The sequence below is a fragment of the Perissodus microlepis genome, chromosome 8 (assembly GCF_051167445.1).
Source record: "Perissodus microlepis isolate ML-2025 ecotype Zambia chromosome 8, ASM5116744v1, whole genome shotgun sequence".
NCBI classification, from domain to species: Eukaryota; Metazoa; Chordata; class Actinopteri; order Cichliformes; family Cichlidae; genus Perissodus; species Perissodus microlepis.
In genome coordinates this window covers 7,428,807-7,441,015 of record NC_140468.1, presented here as the reverse complement: position 1 = coordinate 7,441,015, position 12,209 = coordinate 7,428,807, and the positions used below count along the sequence as shown (strand labels likewise).

The window sequence follows — 12,209 nt, the reverse complement described above, 5'->3', positions numbered from 1 at the left end:
TTGAACCGCCTTCCGATGTGTCCCGCCCCCTACCGGATGTAGAGCAGTACTGTGGAATTCACTGTAACACATCAAATAAAGGGCTGTCTTTAGATTGCCATCTACATATCAAAGTGTTTGTACTGGGAGAAGGCAGAAAGGAATGGAGGAGATTTATACCCAAGGCGTCTGGATGGCCGAAGGTCTCCAGCAGAGGACGAAGACTCAGGAGAAATTCTGGCTTACGGTCACTCATATGGGAGACCCTAAAGCAGCCTTTTTGCTCGTCTTTCCTTTTACTTATTTCATCAACAGGAGAGTTGGGGTAGCGGTGCTTTGGATGGCAGCTATATCGGAGTGGTTAAACTTAGTGTTCAAATGGTAAGGCGTTTTAATGAAGCACGATTTGAATATTCCCGTCCAACTTAGTTTTTACACTTACCATTGCGGTTGTATGTCTCATGCTAGCATGTTGCTACATTACATACATAACTTTTTTCACATTAAAATTGTTAATTATATATTCAAGACCGCCTGCACATGTTCATTTTTTTCCAGTTTAAACAAATAAAAATAATTTTAGTTTAGTCTTTGCTTCCGGTACAGCAAAGTAGTACAACCCTGTATTAGTCCGACGTGAAACAGAAATGAGCGGAACCTTTGGGACCGATCAATGGAATTTTCCCCACAAACAGCCTGGAGTGTAACAAGAAAAATGACGAAAAGAAACGGAAATTAAAAACAAGAAGTAACCATATAACATAAATGTGACCAAAATTGTCAACGGATTAAATTTTAGGGAAGCAACGATATAGATGGATAATAACAAAGTTATAAAATGCTTCACAAGGCGAGATAGGAAACAGCAAATAAAACGTTTAATAAGAAATAAAAATTAAACAACATAAGGTATATGAATACTGAGAACGCAAAGATAAACGGGAGAATTAAAGACCGAAAATAAATAAATTAAAAAATGATTACTAAAAGAAGCAAATACGAATATAAAATAAAGCAAATATGAGAGACAACAAAGTGGTAACACGAAGTGGAAAGAATGCTCGTAAAACGTCTCTTTAAGAAATTTAAAAGATGATAATGAGCTAAATCTCCTCAGGCAGATTGTACCAGAGAAAGGGTGTCCTGACAGAAAAAGCCTGAACACATTTGGTTTCCAGCTGAGATTATGGGGTGGCCAGAGCAGCCTTAGCTGAGGACCTCAAGATCTGAAATATACTTTGGTGCGATCCTGCATACTAATAACATTGTTGTTACAATGTTATTACAAATACATTTTTTTCATTATAATAAATGTATTTACATTATACCATTAAAAACTTGAAATAAAACAAGATACATTTAAGGAAAACATGCAAAAGACAGAGGAACATGCATAGAAAAAAATGAAGCCCCAAATCCTCAACAATTATTAAGGAAAAAAAAGGAAAAATACAAAAGACATTACAAATGTACCAAGTAGAGAAACAATACAACTAACCTACCATGGACATAATATAGATTTTTAAAAGCCATGTATTATTTTGATTTAGATATTTCTGATTACACTAATTATTTTCTGCGAGTGTTGATGGAGAGGTATAGAGAAGCCAAATATAATACAGTAAGGAACTTTGAACTAAATAAGATCCAGTAAAGTAATAAGAAGAATGAAGAGTAAATATGTAGAGGCTTTTGGAGAAAAAAAATGTCTTAGATTCAACAAGTAAAAAAAACGTATTAAATGTAGTAAAATATAGTGAAGCCATGACCTTGAATGTATTTGCGTTATTTTGGGTGTGTGTAAATGTATTTATATATTATATTTATTTTTAATCAGGTTGCTGTTTGGAGAGAGGCCATTCTGGTGGATCGGTGAATCGCGTCTTTTTGTCAACAAGCAACCGAAAATTCACCAGTTTCCGTCCACCTGTGAAACAGGCCCAGGTTAGAAGTTGTCTTAGAAAAATAGACTGTGTTTGAGTCATAGCCAATGTCCTTAAATCATCAAACATTCAGATCTCCAAGTCCAAAGTTGGCATCTGTTTCTCAGGCAGTCCGTCTGGACATGCGATGGTGACAGCAGCAGTCTGGTGGGTCATTGTGTCCTCGCTGGGGTCCTTTCTGTACTCCCGTTCTCACAGGTACGTCCCTGTTTAAGCTAAATCCAGTGCAGTATGCTGCTTTGGCTCTAAAAATGCACAAAACTGCTGCACATTGTAACTACTTTTAAACAAATCTCTCCTTTTCTGAATCCGGAGTGTTCTCTTATCAGCTGCTCCCTACGTCCTCTATGTGGTGATGCTTGTTGCAGTTGGAATCTCCAGGATCTTTATCCTCGCACACTTTCCTCATCAGGTCGTTGCTGGCTCCATTACAGGTCTGAATACATATTATGCAAAAATCATATTTCTGAAAAAGGTGGGGCACTTTATAAAAAGTATATTAAAAGCCAAATGCAGTGATCTCCAAAGTGTAAAAGCCATTTTTGTTTGATATTTGATCACAGCTGCAAATCATACAGGTTTAAATTCAAAATACACTAAATATTTTCACTGACTGACTCTAATGGATTACAGGCAAGCATGTTTAAGACCTAGATTGTGTAAATATGCAGCTGTGCTGCAGAATGTGATTTGCTGAAATGATTGATGCCCCTCCTAAAACAGGTGTCCTCTGAATCAAAACATTATTCAGTGTTAATATTTCTAACACAGATGTAGAACTAGTGCACTCCATCATCACTTGTGCTGGTTTTTGAGCTTCTTGCTATCAACTATCCGTGCAATTCTACAGGATTTTTGTAGTTCCCAAAAAAGAATTTCATAATTGGATTTGTCAGACCCATAGGGTAGTTTTCCCATGTGTGCAGCTTAATCTGATGAAATGCTCTTGTCAGGTTTCATTCTGGGGATTGTCCTGAGCTGCAGAGTACCAGAAGGTCGCCCCCTGCTGTTCTTCTTTAGTTTAAGCTTTGGGCTGCTGTTCGGAGCTCTGATGCTCCATGCTGGATTAAAGCAGCTGGGAATTGACCTCTCCTGGTGAGTTACTCTATTACATTAATGTTTAATCAGTGAGTCTGATCAGTATATATTGTGATAATATAAAGGGACTTCCTTCCATGACCGGTCATGTTTTTGATTCAACAGGTCTATTGCTTTGGCCAAGAAATGGTGCAGCCATGCAGAATGGATTCGTTTGGACACAGCCCCATTCTCCTCTCTCACCCGAGACTGTGGGGCCCTGTTGGGTTTGGGGCTGGCACAGTACTGGAAGCCTGGTGGATGGTCTCTACCTTGGGCTCCCAGAGCTTTGTCTATGGCTGTATCATCCATGGGTCTTTACCACGTGAATCGTCTACCGCTCCCGGTCCGACCACTGGGCCTTTTCTACAGCCTGTTCTTTGTCAAATTCGTCCTAGTGCCTCTGATCGTTATGGTACTTGTGCCTGGGCTGGTACACCTATTAACATTCAAAAAAAAGAAAGACTAGAAGAGTTCCTCCACACATGATGTGCACCTTAAACACCTCCCAAAACTGGAGTTTCCTTCAGAGTTTATATAAACACATTTAATGTTTAATGTTCGCTACGTTTCAGAACCATTTTGATGGGTATGGGTTAAGTTTAATTTTCACGTCTTAAAATTCACTAAACAATGGCCTTTTATCCAGTCTGTGACCTGTGTTTTTCCTTTTATTTGATGATTTTAAAAGTGCCGGTATTGAGACATTGTGGCATAAAGTATGTCTCTAGTGAATCTAGTGCAATCATAAGTGTTGTAAATACTACAGTATTTTTGCTAAATATCGACTTTATTGGGAAAAGTGCAACTTTGTTTATGTGCATTTTGTGTTGTTTGAATCTTTACGAGTCAAAGATTGTTACCGAGGTTTAAAACCTCAGATTTGCAACTAGTGAAAGGCAAAGAATTTGAACATTGTGCAGATGTCTGATGCTCAGTTTTGTGTTATTGCTTTGTGACCGAAAAACTTGAAAGCTACATTCCTATGTTATTCCCTAATCAGTAAAAAATAAATGATTGACATGCAGGGCGTGTTTCAGTTGGTAACCATTTATAAATATGTTCTCTTTTTTTCCAATACATATGTTCGACTGTACAGATTACAATCAGTTATCATGAGATAAAAACACATTCTTTTTTATTGTTTTTAATTAAACTTCACAGCGATCTGAAAGCTCACATTTACAGACAAGAGAACTCTGCTCAGCAAGCAAATATGTTAAAATAAAATAAAAAGAACTTTTTTGTCTGGCGTGGTTGAGGGAGAATGACAAGGATAAGTTCGGGGGATAGCAGTCTCCTCATCTTAATCCAAACGTTGTACCACACACACACCAGAGACACTGCTATACATGTTTCTGCTTGAGGTCATGGAAAGAATAGAACATGCATCAGACTATTTACAGCGAACTAATATACACAGATAGCTTGAAACCATACACCCTCAAATAACCTCAACTTAAAAAGTCCTGTTTAAATTAAGTATAATACAGTTTATACCTTCATTTCTGTAAAGTTAAGTAGGGCTTCTCTCCAGTAGCAGGTGAAACTGAGGACAACTGTCTCCATTTATTCTTTATCAGACATCCAAAATAAAATGTTACAGACAAATAGTCTATAATCATTCCCACATATATAAATTACTTCAATATTTTCATTATTCATCATCTCTATGACTCAAACTCCAAATTACAGAGCTCCTGGATACTGAAATCTCAGTCTTTTGTTGTTGCAGTAGGTTCGATTTATTTAGAAGACGTGTGCCAGTGGACATGGTGTCAAAACCAGTGATTTAGAGTTAGAGGAATATATTTTTATGAGGTGGAGTTACTTAAATATGATTTGCCTCTCTAAACAGACAAACTAACAAACCTGAACTGGACAGAGTGAAATATCTGAGCCAATACATACTACTTGTGCTAGAAAGTTTATATATCATCCCAGATTCTGAACATTGTCACTCACCACTGCATTGCAATTCACATAATAAGTGTCTGTCGTAGTCTGGTTAGCACTGATCAGCGATCTGACGGATCACACGCCCACTTTCACTTACTCCTAATGTAACAATCGTAACAACAAAGTAAGTAAAATACATAAAGTGCACCCTTAGTTAAGACCTTGTCAGGCATTTTAGTGCAGAAGTGGCTGAATAAAAATGCATTATGATTTAAAAGAAATCATAAAAACAATGCAGAAGAAAGGGAAAGGTTGGTAACAGTGGTTGTGTATGCATTTGCTTGCTTTTAGTCGCTGAGTACTTTCCGCCATCGCTCACACGGAGGAGGGACAGAGGCAAACTTTGATTTTTATTTTTCTGCCATTTGATAAAAGCACCCAACTGAGTGAAAGACAAGTTGCAGCCAAAATAATTTGCTATTATTGCCTGACAGACAATACATATTTAATTACTGTGATTATCGACTGATATCATTTAAAAGACGGTGAAGATTTGTTGCTCTTCTGCTTTCTCCTTAAACTCTTTTGGTTTGCTGATAGAGCAAAATATGTTGTGAAGATGTTGCTGGGGAAGTGGGAATGATAACTTTATCATTTTCTAACTAATCTATCAAAAAATAATCTGCAGGTTGACACATTCGCTTGCATTATATTATAGCAAAATTCTTTTTATTTTGACACAACAGAGGTAACTTCATCAGTCAAAGTTTGTCTGTGTCCCTTGTCCACCGGTCGGTTTTCCACATCCGTATGACTTGCAATGTGACACAGAGGCAGGGTTAACAGAATAAAATTCAAAATGCAAACTATGTTTTGTTTTCTTTTTATGTACAATATATAACTTAATTATAAATATTGTCATTTTTCTCTAAGTACTGAGTTGTTGAGCCATTTGTATTTTCTGAGCAATGTACAGTATTGAACATATAATATTGTATTACATAGAATAGAGCCTACTAGCAACCTTGGTTAAGAGCACACTTTGAAAGAACAGAAGATGGATACAGAGTCCACAAGTAGAGTCCGATGGGTAGTACTTTCACTCTTGGAGTCCCACCTGATGTGGTCACATGTGGGGACAATGTGCCACGTGTCGGAAGTGAACTGGTCTCTGATTTAGATTAGAACTTGCGATCCTCCTGTTATCCTACCTGTTTGCAGATTATGATATTGAAAGAATCACTTCTCACCGTTATGTTTTTCATATAAGATAATGTCTAATACCCTAAAGTGTGTTTGTTGGCTTTGTGGTTTTCTTTCTCTAGTGAGTTCGTTGAGATGAGTTCGTCCATGACACACACACACCCCATCACATCTTCTGTCGAGCTAAATATTTTTTACTCTCTCAGTTCCACTAACAAGCCCAGTCCAACCATCCAATCACAGACAGGCCATCACACATTCGACTCCACAAATGGTCTCTTTGGTTTGATGGGGGAGGTGGGGCCTTGGGTCCGGGAGTCACGCGAGAGCTGTCGGTACATGTTGTCCTGGTAGGCCTGTGCCACGGGCAGAGTCCTCGCCACCTTCACGTCTGGGTAGGTGGGCACCTGGCTGACCCGTTCCAGGATGTCCCCACTGCCACGGGAGCCATTGGCCAGCTTTCCCAGAGAGGGGGGCTGAGTCTGGGAGTAGTAATCCTCTTCTAACAGGTGTCCGTTTTGGGCGTTGTTGGTCTTGTTGTAGTAGGCGATATTACCCAGTGAGGCGGGGGGACTGTAGGTGGAACCTTGCTGGACCAGCTGACCGGGGGAGGTGGGGCTGATGGCAGAGTCCATAGATGTCATTGCCCTGGACCGTGAGGGCTGATGCAGGTACTGCTGAGTCCGAGCCGTCTTGTCTATGATCCCCATAAAAGGCGTATTGCGGGAGCGAGTGGTCTCTCCCTGATACAACCCCCCACCACCCTGGGAGGGAGAGATGGGAGAGATGTCATCACAGGTGCGCTCGTATGTGGCTTGTAAAGGAATCTCCATCTGCTGAATGGAAGAGGAAGGCCTGAAACCCGGGGCTAAATTCGAGGTGGATCCAGTTGAGATATTGTTGCTGGAAGGTGAGAATCGAAGGCCTACACTCTGAGAATGGATGAGAGGCCTAGGGGTGGGCACATGCTGCTTCATTTCAGTAGTATTGGCACTCACAGGGCGTCTAACCATATGGGGGATCTCGGGAGAGCCCAGCTGGCAGGGGGGCATAGCATTGGCACGCTCAAGAACGTGTTCAGAGACTGGGTAGTAGGCGGCTGACTGGCTGCGGCTTATCTGAGGTGTCTGGCTGTAACGGATGCCCCCCGGGCCCCCACTGCTGGCGCGGTAGGCAGAGGAGGGGCGCTGGGGTAGCTCATCCTTCAACAGGCTCGACTCCATAACCCCTCCTCGGCCGCCGTGCTGACAGAGGGCCCCAGAACTGAGGCTGGCCTGGACTTGGGACATTGACCGTCCATCCAGTGAGGGCTGGTACACCAAGCGGCTCTCTACATCCACTGAACCCCCTTGATAGCGACCACCCATGGAGTGGCCCATCTGGCCACCATAACTACTATTTCCCATTACGTTGCTGGGCTGGTTTGTGCGGACTATTTGGGCTATGGAAGGCTGCAGACGGAGGCCTTGGGCTTGGTGGTGTTGTGAGGATAAAGAGGGCTGCGAACTCAGCTGGAAAGAACGTTGGCTGCTCATCTTGGAGAGGGGAGATTTGGGTCTTCCAGGAAGCTGCTCTGTCTGATAACGCACAGGTGACCCAGACTGAGACCTGTACAGACAAACACTTTCTAACGGTGGACTGGCTCTATACTGAGCAGCCCGACGTAAAGGGGAAGGCGGTGGGCTCTGGTGATCCATCCCCTGACCCCCGGTACCCATAGGAGGTGGGCTGAAGCGGTAGGATGGCTGGTGTACTGGGGAGGTGTGAGGGGGACTGTGTCTGTAATGGGAGTTCTGATGTGTTGGAGAGAGGGAGGGTGACGTGGGCTGGTAGGAGCCCCGAGTTGGGGAGGACATGGAGGAAGAGGTGGGGTGGTATTCATAAGGCTGGCCCATGGGTGAGCCTCCAGCCAAGTAAATCTGATCTGGATGTGTGGGGGAGAGGGGTGGACTCTGAATTATAGGAAGGCTGGAGGGATTTGAGAGGGACTCGGGTGGGGGCAGACCCATCGACATGGCTTCCAGCTCCTGCTCCAGGTAGTCCTCATCCTCAAACAAGTCCTGTACGGGCTCCATGTCTTCCAGACGGGGCTCTGGTGGAGGGGGGAGAGGCATGGACAGAGACAGGGATTCCTCCTCTTCTGGGGGAGGTGTAGGAGGGGGTGAGGGAGGAGGCTCCAGCTCCAGGTCCTGCTGCTGGTGCTCCTCCTGGTTAAGTTGGTGGCATTCCTCTTCCACCCTCTGGAGCAGCCGCTGGATTTCTCTGTTATTGGGGCACTGCTTTATGGCTTCATTCAGGTCCTCTAAGGCTTCAGGAAATTGTCTAAAATAATAGAACATAAATAAATAAATAAAGTAAATTACATAAAACTGTAAAATCTGGGGGAAGAATATAGAGATCCTTTAAAAAGGAAGACCACGGAGAAAGGGGTAAGGAAAAAGGAAAGCATTCTTCTGATCTGTACAAGGATAAAATGAGTGTACCTGCTGCTACGCTTGGCGCGTGCCCTGGCGTAGTACGCCTCATAAGATTTTGGTTTCAGTTCGAGCGCTTTAGTAGCAAATTCCTCAGCCATCCCAAAGTCCTGGAGAGGTTAAGCACAGGAGAAGAATAATGAACACTACAGAACAGTGAGAGAAATTGACATGTGGCCAATAGTATCATTAACCATCAAAGGCTTTAGTAACATCCTTCAGTTTTAACAATTTAGTGTTTTTCACGGTTGCTGCTTTTCTGCTGACTTACGTTCATTTTCCTTCGACATCGGGACAGGTTGAGGAAGAGCGATACTTTGAGTTCCCTGAATGTCTTAAGGTCCTCACTGAAGCCTTCACGTGGAAACTTTTTGAGAGCGTACTGATAACGCTGTGCAGCCTCCTTCACCTTCCCCTTCTGTTGGACAAATACAAAAAGATACATCTGACTTATCCTTCATTTATGATATATATGATGATATACATACATATATATATATACACACATATATATATATACACACATACATATATGTACATACATATATGTACATACATATATGTACATACATATATGTACATACATATATGTATACATATATGTATACATATATGTACATACATATATGTACATACATATATGTACATACATATATGTATACATATATGTACATACATATATGTATACATATATGTACATACATATATGTATACATATATATACATATACATATATATATTAGGGGTGCAACGATACACAAAATTCACGGTTCGGTTCGATACTTTGGTGTCACGGTTCGATATTTTTTCAATACAAAAAAATGTTCATGCCTTTTTAATTTGTCATTTATTAAAATTATAAATATATATTTTAACTCAAAAGTAGTTTTTAAATTTAATGTTGCTGAAACAACAAAAGAATAAAAAAAATAAATAAATCTATCTGATCGAGAAATCGCTCATCTTTGGAAAAGACAGTTTATAACAGAGAAATGGCTCTTTCCAAAATAAAAGCTAAACTATACCCTTCTTCTGGGCTATATTCTCTGCAGCATATTAAACATATCAGGTCCCATAAGGAGAATCATGTGCTAATGTCTGTCTAAATGACTTGGGTAAAGTTTGTAGCATGCGTGCTTGTTGTTTTTGTCTGCTTCCATATGTCTTTGCACTAGGATGATGTCAGCGTAGATGTGCAGTCATATTCGTTGTGTTCCCACTAGTGCAGTCAGCGTTAATCTCATTAAAATGACGTTAACGCCATAACACGGCAAATCTCCGTTAACGAGTTACCGCGGATCGCTCCGTGCGTGGGGCTGGACGGCGTCAACACGTTAACGAGCTAACTGTGCTAACGCACTAGTTCCCACCAATGTAATTGAGCGTTGCGTGGCACATCCGACATATTGTTTTACTTTTGTCCATCAGGGTCATACTTCACATGAAAACCAAAATAGTTCCAAACGCCAGATCTGAATGAGGGTGGGGGAGGCTCAATTTTGGGTAGCGTTGAGGCAGTTGCCATGTTGCTACGAGCTTAGCTTCTGTCTCACTAGCTTGCGCTGCGCTCAGTGGATCTGCGCTCGACAGTACAGCCTAGGCGGAGTAGTCGAACGCATGTCCTCTGAGCTCTCGACACCGACAGCATCGTCAGAAGAAAAGTTGATAAAATAAATTAAAACTTTTGTATTGTTCGATACATATGCATACCGAACCGAAAGGACTGTATCTAACGGTTCAATACCGATACATGTATTGTTGAACCCCTAATATATATATACATATATTCACTTATTTCTTCAGCACTTATCCACCTCATGGCACATTAATATGATATTAATATATTCTAGCTATAATGGGATGATAGCACACATTACATTCTTTCCTACACACAACTTCTAATCACTAATTAACCTACCAAGCATGTATTTGGACTGTGCAAAGAAGTACCCACACAGGATAACATGAAAACTTCATATTCTTCAGATATTTGATGTTTCAGCTGGTAACCATTTATTTTCCACCCCAATACATGATCACAATCAGTTATTTTGAATCAGGAACTTTCTTGTACGGAGCCAGCTGGACTAATCACTGCACCCAAATTCCAAAATCATTTTTTGCAAGTACCGTTGCAGTGCTATTCATCCATCTGGATGGTTTTGTTGTGAATTGCCAAGTTTTGTAGAATAGACAGAATAGAAGATTTCTACCTTCTTAAAATACATTTAGTTTCTTTCCAGAAACCAAACAACAAATAAATAAATTGCATCAAATCAAATCATCAATACATTTTGGTGTAAGCTGTTTTATGTAGGAACTATTTTCTTTTTAATAAACTACAATGACAAAGCATGCAGCTAGCCAGCATTACAGTCGAGCTTCTGAGCGGTTTCCCCAAACAAAACTGCTCTCGATTTATTTTGAGAAACTGATTTCTGGAAAGAGACATTTCTGCTAAGTTATTTTTTTAGCATTGTTTCCACTTTTAGCACCATAAGTTGGGTCCTCTTTAATTCCATTTATTTTAAGAGAAAGAAAAGATCATTACAGCAAATAGCCAATGCAAATTTTCCCCGGCATGATCAGGAGTTGAAGAACCATAAAGAGCACGCAGGCACTTCATCTTCTATTCTAAACCAGATATTATGATGTCATAATTTTTCCCAACCACCTAAAAAGAGGTTTAAAATACCCACTTGTAACACCTTATAAGAACATAGTGTGATTTTAATTTCCCAATGATATTTATTTTATATCCACAAAACTTATGCCCAATATATTTTTGCACCATAATATTCTCTAGCGACTACATCACAGGCTAAAATGGTCCATTTGTACCGTTTAAGCACCTATAACACATTAGAAAATACTGGTGGGCTACCCCTCACCCTCCAAGCAGATGGATCTATGATATTAATTTGAAAATCCAAGATGGCGTCTTTCTCAAGTTATTGTGTTCACAGTATTTTCAGAAAACTCTGTGACCTTGACACTCAAGTCAAGGTCACAGAGAGTCAAACACATCTGTGATGTTTGAGAAGATGTATCTATAGTATTCCTTTGAAACTCCTACGTCATTTCATTCTCGTGTTCAGAAAGATGGGGGATAGGCATGTACTAGCTTCCAAAATTGGGCAACTTGCACCAAAACAATCTAGATGGATAAATTGCAAAATATCTAATTAGCCATTTAAATTCATTTGTGGACAAACACTACTGAGATCTTATTTAAATAATGTCTTTGGCTTGGGAATATTCTAATATGGATATGGTTTATAGCCAGATATGCGACACAAAGATCAGAATTTTTCAATGGGAGTTTATGACTTTACCAAAAAGGCATCTTTAAACTTGCATATGAAGGATATCCATCACCCATCTTTCATTCACAGTATGAAACCTGAGCTGCTGAGTGCACAGCCTGTTCTCTGACCTTGTAGAAACTGTCTCCTTCCTCGATGAGTTTGCTGAGTAAGATGATCATGATGTCGGGTTTGGAGGTGGCCATAGCCCACGTGGCTGGACCTGTGTGACAAAGGGGGGAGCAGATGAAAGAAAGACACGCAGTAATAAGCAGAGAGAAGGAGCAGGAGGAGAAAGAGGAGAGGAGCGACTGGGAGTCACAGTACAC

General features: G+C 40.8%; 2 protein-coding genes across 11 annotated transcripts in view; one reads left to right on the top strand and one right to left on the bottom strand.

Annotated features, from left to right (window-relative positions):
* The first annotated feature begins 43 nt into the window (after positions 1-43).
* On the top strand, positions 44-4,046 carry g6pc3 (glucose-6-phosphatase catalytic subunit 3). Its single transcript, XM_084937275.1, has 6 exons — positions 44-360; positions 1,817-1,923; positions 2,030-2,120; positions 2,238-2,356; positions 2,876-3,017; positions 3,126-4,046. The coding sequence occupies exons 1-6, from the start codon at positions 143-145 to the stop codon at positions 3,466-3,468; spliced, it is 1,020 nt and encodes a 339-aa protein (XP_084793401.1). The 5' UTR covers positions 44-142; the 3' UTR covers positions 3,469-4,046.
* Positions 4,047-4,120: 74 nt separating this feature from the next.
* Positions 4,121-12,209, bottom strand: part of tanc2b (tetratricopeptide repeat, ankyrin repeat and coiled-coil containing 2b) — a 162,655-nt gene continuing 154,566 nt past the window's right edge. For all 10 annotated transcript variants that reach the window (XM_084937264.1, XM_084937266.1, XM_084937267.1 and 7 more), the window contains 4 exons: positions 12,012-12,103; positions 8,847-8,993; positions 8,585-8,685; positions 4,121-8,423 (listed from right to left, as the gene is read on the bottom strand). In XM_084937264.1, the coding sequence (XP_084793390.1) occupies positions 6,353-8,423; positions 8,585-8,685; positions 8,847-8,993; positions 12,012-12,103 (2,411 nt within the window). In that variant the 3' untranslated portion in view covers positions 4,121-6,352. The remainder of the gene's footprint in view (positions 8,424-8,584; positions 8,686-8,846; positions 8,994-12,011; positions 12,104-12,209) is intronic.